Below are 13,497 nucleotides of genomic sequence, written 5' to 3' on the forward strand. Positions count from 1 at the left end.
TGTTCTGAGTGATGTTTGAACATTACACTGATACTTGAACAGTTCTTCAGAGGCTGCCACATCCACACAATGCACATCTTAATATGTGTGACTGAATCATAAAAGGAAAATATAACAGTACAAAAGTCAACAATAGGTTTCAAGAGTGCTTTTATTAAGACACCAAAAACCCACTAAACAGACTCAGACAGTCACAACAACATTTTCCTCTGAGCATGCAAGGTATCAAATACAAGCTACTGCTTTGCATTTCATCCTGAAGACTGATGCTCAGCCTTTGTAAGTGGCTTAGCTCCACTGAAATCAATAGGCAAATCTCTACTGTGTGACTTTCAAGCAGTTCAGGATGGTAAGTACTAAAAACTAGAAAAATAGTTATAGTAAAATAGCTTATCCTTTCACTGTGTGAGAAGGTAAACACATTATATATTTGAGAGTAAACTAAGCAAAAGTGAAGAGAATCCTACATAATAAAAAGGTAACGGTTAATGTTCATCAGATTGCAAAGGTAACTCACCGTTTCACTAATGAATTACTACCAAATGTATCTGTTCTTATATCAGAATCTGGTAACTGATATTTCAGCAAGCAAAAGACAAGTCAAAGATTTTTACTTTTTATAAATTCACTTGAACCAAAAGCAGAATGCAAATGATTGTTCTGAAATATGTTGGTGTACTTAAAGGGTTTGTATATAACCTCTAAGATCAATCAGTATGACCTTTTGCAAAACGCAGAAGTCCTTCACCCAGTAATCCTATTACCTACCAGAAATTGGACTAGAGGGGTAGAAAAGCAGCTTTACAATGCTGTTCTGTACCAAAACATCAGTACCTAATTACTATGGCTACTCAGACTATTTGTGCGTTCAAGCTAATGACCAATTTCCACTGAAGAGTTGTTTATAATGACATCCATTGATCTTAAAGAGGAATTAGCTTGTTCACTATAAATTACTGAATTACATGTAACCCAGACACAGCAGACGCTATCACTGTGTAGGGGAGTGCATGCAGCAATCAGAACCAAGGGCTGGTGGGGACAAGTTACCAACTGCTTTACCCTCTGCCTTCTAACACGATCACTGAAGCAGAGGTTTGGGGCAGCAGAGTGAAGAATGCCTCTCAAGAGTCCTGCAGGAGGTGCTTACTGTGTGGAAAAGATTTTTGTTCCAGTTTATCCATCTGAACAGACTGTTGCTGTATCCAATGAAGCATCTAAGCTAAACCTGCTGCATTAATGCTAGGGTCTTGCAGCCAGGCAAAATTCAGCTCAAATTTATAACTACTCTGTTGAAATTGAAGTGCTCTTACTTAGGTGAGCAGCACACTCTGTGGCTCCACTGCACAATCATTGTGGTCTAATTCAACAAAACACATAGGTACCAATTGACTTATCTGAAAAACATGGGCTGCCAGTAGCAAAAATAGCTTCTTTTTTTGTTTGTTTGTTTGTTTGTTTTTTTCACCAAGTCCATATCGATTAAATAATTTACTATCAAATCTCAAAACGCATGCTGAAGAACACTCTGAGTAGGTTAAGCTGCAGATTCATGGTACTTTTTCTTTATTTGGTGGCAAATCCAATCCTTATTCTCCAGCTTTTGTATACTTAAGGCGTTGCACTACTAGGTCTTCAACATTGCTGCAACTCAAAGTTTCAACCTCACCTTAAGTAAATAGTGAATTACAAACTGAAAAGGAGATCTCTCTAAGGGTTTGCTGATTTACTTCCTGGAATATTTATAGAAACATGCAGCTTGTCAAAAGTAATGGCATAGGTGATGTAAAACGGGCACATAGCAACGTGACACAGTGGGAGAGTCAAATCTTGGAACTTGAATATAGAACCATGAAGAAGTCTTTCTTTTTTCCCTTCTATTTTATTCATGAAAAAGCTGCCAAAATTCACTTCAATCTGGAGCTGCAGTGGCAAATGGTTCTTAGGACACCGTGATACAGAAACTTTTCATACCCGACATTAATTTGGAAGAGTCAGTGTTGCAACCAGTCCTGACCACCATCATGAAGAATAATGAAAGCCAAATGCTGAGTGAAGACAAGCTTCAGTTCCCCATGTGATGAGATGTAATCCAACTAGAAAAAAAAAAACCACAAACTAATAACGATTGAGAAAGTTAATCAACTGTAAAAGAAAGTAAATATATAGGAAAGAAGAGCTGAGCTCCAGCATCTAAAAGGAGCCATTAGCTGGGACTCTAACATGCTGATTATGTATCAGTGTTCTGAGCCTGAGAACATCCTTTATGCTACAACCCCATTGCACAACTCCAGAATTCCCATTACTATCAAATGTTGCAATCACCCATGGCCATTCATGAGAGCAGAATGATGAATGAAGATAAGCCATTCTTCTCTCAGTGCAGAGACTCAGGGTCTTCATATAGAGGTTTTAATTTAATGGACCTAGATATTCCCTTTACGCTGGATTGTGGCTCCCTAGTGGGACCTGTATCATGATGGAACTGTACAGCTGCTGGAGCTGTACCAAGGACCCCCAGGTCCCTTCCATTTGGGCTCCCATCAGGCAGCCCTGCCAGCCTTTGGGAAGCAATCAGAACATCACCCTTGCCTCCAGTGATCTCCTAGGAGCTGCCCACAGAGGACTACAGAGAGTGGTCTCTGCAATGTGAGACTAGGGGAACTATAGGCAATAGTCACTATTCAAGAATTTACAAGCAGGTTTACAGCCTCCCCTGACCTTTCTCTGTGATATATGTTAAGTGTTATCGTACTCAGTGAAGCAAACTACATTATCTGCAAATACCATCACGATGAGTCTAGTAAATTTACTGTGGTCATGGCAGCTGCCTTGTCATGTATGAGGCCTCCATCAGGAAAGAGTTACTGACTAACTCTGGTAACAATGTCAAATCAGCCCGTTCCCAGGTGCAGAATTCATCAGATCTGCAGTAAACATCCTTGAGTTGTGAGGCAATGTTAGGTGTTCTTTTTCAGCAAGCCAGCTTTCTCACCTATCTCTTCTCCTCTTAAAGGGACAAATGGCGGTGGAGCAGCTGGAACACACTCATTTTAGAGAAAAAGTGCTGAATCCTGTGGCATTTGGGAAAAGTGTTAGATTCCCAAGTTGCAGAGGCAGAATGTGTTGCAGCGGTTAACACTCCTCAGAGCTGGCTTTTCAGACTCTCTGCAAGCACTTGTAAGCACTGCTTATGCATTATCAATATTTCAAGCTCTTTATGTCTAACATACCACTATTTTCTTGAAAAACAACCCCTCAAAAAAAAATTAAGCTGAAGTTTTTGCAGAAAAGAATGGCTTCTGAAGCAAGTTAGCTTCTGAAGCAGATCTATAAAGAGAGTGGTAAAGTTTCTCTCCTTTATTGTATTAATCCGTGATCCAAAATCAAAAGTGATATGCTTTTTGTGGAAATGTTTATTGGTGTTCTAAAACGGTGTGTCATTTACTCTGACTGAGACTGAAGCCATGAAGGAAGATGAAGAGAAGGCTGCCTTCCTCCTCGGTAGTCTTCAGCATTTGAAAACAGGCAAGAATAGTAGGGCTTTCGTTCTTACTTCTATGACCTTCACCCACAGCAAACAGGACAGCAGGTTTAAATACCTTTAAACAGAGGATGTTCATCTGCAAGTATTTAACCATTTCAGGAAGAGATAAACAGTTTAAAAAAAGTAACTGATCATGATGCAGTACTTACATCCGGTAACCTGGAAATCACTAATCATAGAACACTTGGTAGCTGAAGTTGTCAGACTTGATTCTGAAGTTGTACCTTCCCATCTTTCGCTGGTACTGGAAAATGAGAAGGCTCACAACTCCCACCACAAAACCAAACACAGCAAAAACAATGAGAATGATGTATCCAACTCCCATCCCAGCCTCCTTCTCCCTCTTCAAATCAGATGCTAAAAAAGACAAGAGGTGAAAGAAAATAACATTGAAATTCCTAAATCTTTTCCTGGGTTAAGAAGCCATCTTTGCCTACAAATTAGCCAGCATGCACACTGAAGAACTGATACAGAAAGGAATCAGCCTTTTGAGGAGGGTGATTCTCCTGGAAAGGTCTGTGAGCCACAGTCCAAGTTGGCTTTTTACATACAGGTGTAGAGTCCCTGCAGACATGAGTGTGATGTGTCCTTGGAATTTGACTCCACAATTTTCTGTTGAAATAAGAATTAAAGGACCAGCACTGGTGACTTTTTGAAGTGTTGCCTTAGTTTCAGAATGATCCTAGAGGTGAAGCATTCTCCTATCTCAATCCTGCCCCCATTAATCTATGCTTATTAAAAATCTCTTGATTTGCTTTTCTCTTGTATGTAACACTTCTTTAAACACAAAGTATTTGGGGAAAGATTCTTATGTGCACTGGGTCTCTAAGTGCCCATTCTAGTCAGCAGACATCTGGCTGGGGCAGTCAGTGGAAGTAGGTAAGTGACTCACACTGAAATGGTCACTGTGGGCTCAACTCTGTAGCCTGACCATAGGCATCTAGTGCCACCTAAGAAGCCCAAGAGTCTGGCAGACATGGCATGGGACCTGCAGGAGACCTGCAGTCTTTTGGAATAGCACGCAGACACTGAGGTGAAGGAAAGAATGGGGTACCATGGGTCATGAGCAATAAATGCCTATGTGTGGGCAAGAGTCAACTCCCTTGTTGCCAGCTATCTCCCTGGGCTCCGCTGACCACTGACAGAATGTGTTCGCCTCATTCACATGTGGACAACTCCATGTATTTTTTACAAATCTGCAAGCAGAATCCCCTCTCCCTTTAACATTATGCCTCTATTCCTGTTTGTACAGGTACTTTTGTAGGGAATACTTTTGTACTCCTGTTTGTACAGGTACTCTTGCCCACTTCCAATTCATTCTTGTAAATGCCTGCTGCACCTACAAACACATTTATTTGTTTGCGTACATTTTCAGGACAGCACTTATTTAACCAAACACTTGTGCAGTACTTGAGGTGCACAGAAGACAAGTACTAATGCGTGCCTGACTGTAATTAGAGACGGGATCTTTGGCCAAAGGGCATTGTTGGCAGCCACAGAGGTATGCAATAGTGATGTCCAAGCTGTATAACCTCCAGGGCATCATTCCAAGGCAGGTCAAAGCAGTGTTGCACAACAGATTTAGTCTTATTTCTGAATTTCAGTGTCAAACAAAGGAATACAAGAGATGCACAGCAGAAATGGCAGCCTGTAGCCAGACACAGACAGAACAGGCCTTCCTGAGGACATGTATCAGTGGCTTTTGCTATAGCATGTGGCCAAGTAGTATAGGCACAGCAGTTAAAGCTTTTTTCATGTTTCACTGCAGCAGCTTACCTGACACAGAATCACAGAATCACAGAATCGTAGTGGTTGGAAGGGACCTCAGAGATCATCGAGTCCAACCACAAAAAAAAAACAAAACAAAAAAACCAAACCAAAACAAAAAAAAACCCACCCACCACCTAAACACACAACAACAACAACAACCAAACCAAAACCATCACCCACCCACACAGCACCCCACCACAAACCAATAATCTTGGGCACTAGAGCATGCCCTGAAGAGCCATGTCTACACGTTTCTTAAATACCTCCAGGGATGGTGACTCCACCACCTCCCTGGGCAGTCCATTCCAATGCCTGACAACCCTTTCAGTAAAGAAATGTTTCCTAATATCCAACCTGAACTTCCCCTGGCGCAACTTGAAGCCGTTACCCCTTGTCCTATCATCTGTAACTTGGGAGAAGAGACCGACCCCCGTCTCTCTACACCCTCCTTTCAGGTACTTGTACAGAGCGATAAGGTCTCCCCTCAGTCTCCTCTTCCCCAGACTGAACAACCCCAGCTCCCTCAGCCTCTCCTCGTAAGACTTGTGCTCCAGACCCCTCACCAGCTTCGTTGCCCTTCTCTGGACCCATAAACATAATTCATGTTGTCTTTTTCCACACAGAGATGTGTGTCGCTGTCTAGGTCTAGCCTCGCACTTAAAACACAATGTGAGTATCCAACTGGGAAATAGGAGACAATATCTTGTAGTGCCACCTTTGCCTAGGAATTGACGTAGCACAACTCAAATAAAGCTCCCCTCATCAGAGTTCCTTTTATGTTATGAGTATTTTTCAATATTACAAATGTGTCAGGATCTCCAGTGAAAATGGAAGTGAGATCTACTTGATATAAGTAAGTGCTGTACGAAGAAAGATGTATTAATTGCTAAGTTTTAAAAAAGAACTAATTCAGAAATGAGCACCGAAGGCCTATTCTAGCAGACTAATACTTGCATAAAATAGAAGAAAAATACAATATGCTAAGTCAGAGCCTGTTTCAAGTTCTGAAAGAACATCATGACCATCACAGCAGAGGAGATAAAATACCCTGAATCCTTTAACAGTCCAGAGTTAACTTATCCTCACAGCCAAAACAGCATTAAGTGACTGGGAAAACAAGCAACTAGCAGGAAGAAAGGGGGTGACTTCTGTCTATTCATAGTAGCCATGTGTTAAAACTTCGATGTTGCTGTGTACAAACACTCTCAATAGGCGTTTGACAGTAATAAGATACGAGGAGGCTGGAGGAGGCCAAATGACTGAAAATGTTGGAGGCCACAGTTGTCCTTGAAACCATTACTCAGGGTAAATACAGAAGAGGCAGATACATAACATATTACAACTTGTTTGTACACAGTGTTGGTGTTCACTCTCCAGTAACCTGACTGTACCACTCCACTGGATTAACCACAGAGCAGAGCAGCAGCGAGGCTCTGCCACCTTCCCTCATGGCAGTAACAAAATCAACAGAAGGGAGTCTAAGGACGCACGACAACGCAATCTCTTATCTCCTCTGATTTTGGACTTCAGAGCTCAATATAATTGCGGTCTAACAACAGTGTAAACACTTGAAAAACTGATTGCAATCCAAAAGATCCAAGCTGCTTTCACACTTTATAATTGTAATAACTTTGATTTTGTGGCTGTTGTACTTGCTGCCCTGTGCAAATAGCTACACGAAGCACTTTATACACCTCTCCCTTTCTACATTCCCTTGGCAATCTGATGGTCACTTCACCAAGGAGGCCACGTGCTTTCCCACACTGCCGCATGGCTTCAGTAAGAACACCTGCTTCTCAGAAAAATATGCAGAGGGGCCTGCAAACCTTGTATCACAGGTCTTCAGGTTCCTTTGTCGGTGAAAAAGAATCTCAAAATGGTGGTTACTCTGTGTCCCCTTTTGGTAAGCCTCTATTCATAACTCACCAGCTGATCTACACAGGGGTCCCCAGGAGGTTCTGTGCATAGCGATGGTTTCACCAGTCTTCAGGGATCGAACTGCGTGGCATCTCTGCAACAATCAATTCAAACTCCAACAAGTCATATGGCTTAGTGATTAAAAATACAAAGCTTTCTGATGAGTATGTGAAAACCCAGTGCTCACTCATAAGGGTTTTCACTTCTTAATGTTATGGTTTGTTAAACTGAAATCAGCAGGAAGTGCAAAAGAAATGGCATTAGGGAAACATCAGTATAAAATCTGCAATTAGTCACACTGGAAAACAATGCTGTGAGAAGGCATTTCACACAGACGATGTCTTTCCTTTCATTAAGGTTCTGTTTGTTTTGGAGAAACCTTATGGGAGAATAAACTTCTCGTTATTTCCACATGCCGGGGTTGTGCAACCATTTTCGTTTGGCTGTTTCTGCTGCCCGTGGCAGGCACAGCAGATACTACAACCAGCACCAGCACAAGCAGTGGCCACTTTTTCCCCCTGCCAAGCTGTGTGTGTCATTTTGAAGCAGCGCACAACGCTTCAGTGACGTGTCAACTACCAATCTGGGAACTACTAGTCTGAAAGCCCAAGCCCTGCCCCGCAAAATGCTGGGGATTAGCTGCTTTAGCTTTGCCTGAGTAGCACTTGCAGAATACACAAGCACACCCATCTTCTGCACACTCCCTCGGGAGGATGGTTCCGTTTGTTTGCTACCTTTTTGTTTGCTACCACCTCTTTCATCAGGTCTCTGATGGGAACCGCGGCCTGCTGAGGTTATTCAAAAGATACTGGGGCTTTCCTTGAATTGCACATCAAAACAAGGAAACCGCAGCACAATACTATAATCAGCAGAAGAAAGCAGGGAAGTGCCAGGGTGTCTTACCAGCTTGTCTACACAAGTAAACAGCTTGGTTACGCTGAAAAACCTCTACAAGCTACTGTCAGCAACAGTGTCTTCTGCCTGGTCAGCCCCCAGAAAAATACATGGGGAGCTGCAACTGTGGCCTACCCTTGAATAGTTCTCCCAGCTAGGTGGATCTGTTAGAGGATATGGTTACATAGCTGCTCCCTGATGTCAAATTTTTGGTTCCATGTGGCTGTGGAGCTGCCACATTCCACCAAACATGTGCATGGTGGTGGCGTATTGCTCCTCTTCCCATTCAAAATCATGTTTCTTACTCATTTCTTACTACACTGCTCCCCGGCCTATTTTTTCTGCTCCAAACTTTAGAGCACCTTACTCTCTTCTGCCAAGAACACAATGAATAAAAAGGCTGGGGAAGAAAAAATAATACAAGATATAAGAATCAATTTGGTGAGAAAAGTGCTGAAGCAAATCTGCCCTGGAGCAAGTCAGTATTCTCCAGAGTAACAGACAGATCAGAGAATCAGATCCCAGACCCTGGGCACTTTCCCAGACATCCTATATTATTTCCAAGTATACTCTGTTCTTGCTCCAGTTTTCCTTGATCTTTGCACCTCCTGCAGCTCCCCTTCCCTTCTTTGTAAAATCCACTGTCATCCTTTGTAGATGTGCCTAGTACTTGTCTTCTCCACAAAACATTTTAATCGCAATCTAAGGTACTGAATTCACTAACTTTTCATAGGGGGTAAATTTTGCATAGGAGAAAGAACAATAAATCTCATACATATATATGAATATATATAAAATATATGAAAGAAGGGGGCCTCACTGATTAACCCTGCTGTGCCTTGTTTACTGCAGATGTCAATCTCAATCAAACCTCAATGTGAGCTGTCAGAATTACCCCCTCCCAGACCCCTGTAACATAGATAAAAGCCAGTCCTTTAGGTAACCATGTCCCTACACTCTAATCCATAGAGCTAAAGCCCGCTCTAACAGCAAACCCAGCAGCTCATAGCAAAGCAACTGATTCCTTGCAGCAGCCACACCAGCCCACGCGGTCCCTGTCCTGCTCATACCTCTTATTCCCCTGCCTTGCACCCACCAACATGTCCCTCCTTAGCTGTGCAGAACACACAGTGGACTTGTGGAGGGCATCACCTCCTCCAAAGGATGGCATAAGCTCGGGGCTGCTGAAGCACTGATTTTTAACACGCATATTCAGCTGTGAAAACTGGAGCCATCTTTCCATCTGTCAGTTGTGTTTCCTGTCTCTACCTTTTTCTTTTTTTTTTTAATCTGGAGGAAGCTTTATACTTGAGAAAGGAAACAAAGATCTTCTGCTAGCCATTTTTAATCTTTTAGGAAGAGATCATTTGCTTTATAATGGGCTTAAACTGAGTTATTTAGAGCTAGAGGAAAGTGTTAAACAATGGAGCAACACCAAACTGCTAATGAAAACATCCTTGATAGAAAAAGAGCCAGGAAGGTTGGCAGAGGGACAGAATTCCTGTGTGTCTGCTAATAACGAGGAAAAAAAAAAGCCATCAGCAAAACCTATTTTTTCTTATTTCTATGGTGACAACTCAGATGAAGCAGTGTGTATCACTTACTTCGAAGTAAAAAGAAACACAGTAATGCTTTGGAACAGAGACAGTTAGAGACTGAAGTTGTTATCAGAACATTGCTTGGTTTATCACTTTAAAAAGCATTAGGGTTTTTTAAAGCCGAATAAACTCTGATAGAGTCACAGCCCTAGAAACTTCATGCCATCGAGCTTCCTTTGCTGGCACCTAAACTTTCATCTGGAGAAGCAAATCTCAAGGGGAAAAAAAAGGACAGAAAAACATCCCAAATCAATTCACTCAGACTTTCCTGCTGACGCTGCCAATACAGGTGCTCACTTTTCTGTGACATGTTCATCTGAACTGACAGGTTTCCAAACAGCCTGTCTCATGGTTGTGACTTCACCTTCTCGCTGCCCCCATGCAGAGGTGAAAGGTTTAGGTCTCAGGTTCCCCAGCTTTGATTTCCCTGTTTCTGTGCAAGCTCTGTGCTTTTAACTGTGAGGATGAGGGACAGGAAGAAAGGTAGACGCTTCCATATGGCTGTAGTTCTTCCCCCACTCCTCTTTGCTCTCAGCAGAGAATGAAGGAAAACTTCAAGAGCTATTTTAAACCATGTTTGGTTTAAAATATGTTCAATTCCCCAGCAGGATTGCATATGGCATGTTGGGGAAAAAAAAGCATATCGAAGCAAAACACTTACTGTCCTGCAGGTGCTTCCTGGTGTCTCCATACAAATACGTATTTTGCAATGTAGGTAAACCACAGAATTGTTGACAAAGGAAAAAATTTTCATCTTAAACTGCGCTTTGCTTGAATTCCCATTCTCTAGCAGTGTGGTGAATGTATTCGGGATGGGACAGCTGTAAAGGAAGAAAAAAAACCCATACATAGCAGCTAGAGCTATAGAAGGTATGTTGTGGTTACAGCACGTAGCTCAGCTTGTAAGGCTCCCTTAGAAAGCCATAGCCAGTCCCACCGTGAAGCAGCTCTCCAGCAGTGCAGGGGTGATAAGGGGCTATTTGCTGCTTTATTCTCACAGGATCCAAATAGAACAGGATTTTTGAGAAGTGGTTGGAAAGTTGGAAAAGGAGAGAGAGAGAAACAGAAAGAACGGGTTAAACTTGGCTTCACCAACTACAAAGTGAAAGAAATCATATTAAAAGGAATAGCTTTTGCTACTGAGCAAAAGGACAATCCCTTATTTTAAGGTGACAGGTGAGCCCACAGAATACGACATCAGGGCGAGATCAGGGATCCAGACAGGAACAAACTCCTCTTTTACCAGAGGCTGAATTAATATTGTTGGTGAGTCACAAAACATAGGAATTAACTAACCTACACCTTCATCAATGAAAGTCAAATAAGTTCTTGGTAATATCTGAGCCACAGATAAAAAGCACACGCTTTTCAATGTTCTTTCACTACTGACTGACAAAACCACCTATTTCCCCACTATTCCTTTGCAACACTATGGTGGAGGCATCAGGTCAAAATACTATTCCTTTGCAACACTATGGTGGAGGCAATCAAACTCAAACAACTACTTTGTTAACCTTTGAAAACATTTTCTTTTCATACCTACCTTCCTTGTTCAAGAACGGTGTAACCGGTCCAGAATGTTACCAGAATGTTACCAGTTACCAGAATGGTAAGAAACAGTGTAACTGGTCCAGAATGTTACCAGTTACCAGAATGGTAAGGGACAGTGTATATGAATGATGAGAACACACAAAAAAGGCATTTAAAATATAACACATTAGTACTTAGCACCACCGGAAGACCTAAGGTATGGCACATGCTATTTGCAAGTGGCATTGCTGTACCTGTTGCTGATAAAAGAGAATGAGAGAGGATCCACTGAATTGTTAGTTGGAGTCGCCCAGCAGTCAGTGAGGACCACCTTGAGCTTGCTGTCTGCTCTCTGGATCCCCACTTCAATTAGTACATCATCACTGGCAGAGACACTGAAATTTTGTGGTATTGGGGAGTTACCAATAAACAACTGCATTTCTGTTCTGAAGTGTCCAGATCCATGCAAATCCTCAAAGATGGTGTAAAGTCTGAAACAACAATTAACGTCCTTTAAAGACCACAAATTTGACTGCATGTTTCTATAAATCAGTGCCTATTTCTCCACCTCTTGCACACCTAAGTCATGAAGAGTTATCTGTAGCCCAGGACATTGGAACACCATTCAAGAGGAAAGAGAAAAAATATATCCTATTTTTCATTGGGAAGGGAGGATGGAAATACAAGTGCAAAAAGCCAAAGGGTAGAATGTCTTGGCAATACGAATAGAGCAGAGATTGGTATTTGAGTGGACCTGAAGGAGAACAAGACTATGAGTTGTCTTAAAGTTAAATATAAGGAGACTAAAAGTTTAGTGAAGAGCAGAGCCAAAAAAATTAAGGAAGGACAAACCTGAACAGTAAGTGAGGGACATGTGAAAACCATAGGGCTCAGAGAGCAGGAGCTGAACACAGACTTTGCAGGGAGATAGAATGGAAAATATAATGTCTGGGGGATTGGAAAGCAGAAAGTGGATTTGATGATGATAGCTTAAGCATGCTGTTAGGCGAGAGAGAGGAGGTGCACTTGTACGAAGGAAAAACATTCACCATCAGAGCAAAGCTTGTGCTGCCACCTTTTCAGTGAGCATGGGTTTGATGTGAACAGTAGGAAGCAGGAAAACAGTGTTATTGCTACATGTGGTTGCCCAGGAAGGCAAAGAGGGGTCAGGAATTCTGTCTCTCAGACCTGCACCAGTAGCTCCCAAATGTTTATTTCCATCTGTGGTTTAGCCAGGCAATGGCCAATCTTGTTGGCTGTGAGATCTATTGACACATTACATGGAGCAGGAGAGAATGCCACAGCAGGGATCACCTGAGCACAGGACTCGCAGGACGGCAGACTACGTGGCAGAGCGAGTACTGTTGCTGGATACAGCTAAGGGCCCCGGGGAATTTCTGGGATGCAGCAGCACTCAGCCACACAACAGCATTTCAAAGCAGAGAGAGCTACGTACCCTTCTGCAGTGTATCCAGAGGAAGTCAAGAGATCGTTTTGAAACACACAGTGAATGGGACTGGCAACTTTTAAGTGGTGGATTACTCCCTGAGCAGAAACGTCATTCCGAAGGATGGTTTTCACTACGGTGTTAGTCATGTTCTGGGACACAGAAAGAAGAAAGCACAACTTGTGAACATCAGTGTATCTAGGGATATAACAGACTACATACTTACCAGTTTAGGAATTCTCCATTCTCCTGGATGCGAAAATCAAACAGATTGAACCTCTAGTATTTTATTTGTTGTAGAGTGAGACAATGAAAATCCATCCGACTTCCTCCTCTTCCTCAGTCTGCTCCACAAGGGAATTTCTGTACTTTGCCATGACCTGAGCATAGTGTAGGGATCCAAAGAGATAGTTATTGCTCTTTGTCCCCATTACTAGTACCAATTTGGGTATTTGTCTGTAGATGATGATGATGAAATTGCTTTTAAGAAAAGAGAAGCTTCTAATAGCTGCAGAGGGAGCTTAGAGAGACATGGGAAGTGACTCTCAGTTTGGAGAAGCCCTTGAGTTTTCCTGTCTGACCGCAAAAATTCCCCTTCTCTTTTTTGCTTGCCCTCCTTCCCAAACAATGAGGTAGCTTTCCACTCGCAGGAAGGGGTTTTCTTTCTCCGAATAAATTTCTTTGTCCAACATTTCAGAAACTAATAGACTATGTCTAGTAGGGATCTGCCATTGCCCCTCCTCACCTCACCCCCAAGACCAAACCAAAATTCTTAGGGGCATTCAAGGGACTTA

The 13,497-nt window shown here is 42.3% G+C and overlaps 1 protein-coding gene across 1 annotated transcript in view; it reads right to left on the reverse strand.

Annotated features, from left to right (window-relative positions):
* Positions 1-213: 213 nt before the first annotated feature.
* The window catches only part of UMODL1 (uromodulin like 1), a 55,811-nt gene continuing 42,527 nt past the window's right edge, over positions 214-13,497 (reverse strand). The window contains exons 16-20 of the mRNA XM_014938021.1: positions 12,713-12,855; positions 10,388-10,547; positions 7,244-7,328; positions 3,697-3,904; positions 214-2,096 (exon numbers count right to left, since the gene is read on the reverse strand). Coding sequence (XP_014793507.1) covers positions 3,717-3,904; positions 7,244-7,328; positions 10,388-10,547; positions 12,713-12,855 — 576 coding nt within the window. The 3' untranslated portion in view covers positions 214-2,096; positions 3,697-3,716. The remainder of the gene's footprint in view (positions 2,097-3,696; positions 3,905-7,243; positions 7,329-10,387; positions 10,548-12,712; positions 12,856-13,497) is intronic.

Source organism: Calidris pugnax, unplaced genomic scaffold, assembly GCF_001431845.1.
Source record: "Calidris pugnax isolate Ruff unplaced genomic scaffold, ASM143184v1 scaffold25, whole genome shotgun sequence".
Classification (NCBI taxonomy): Eukaryota; Metazoa; Chordata; class Aves; order Charadriiformes; family Scolopacidae; genus Calidris; species Calidris pugnax.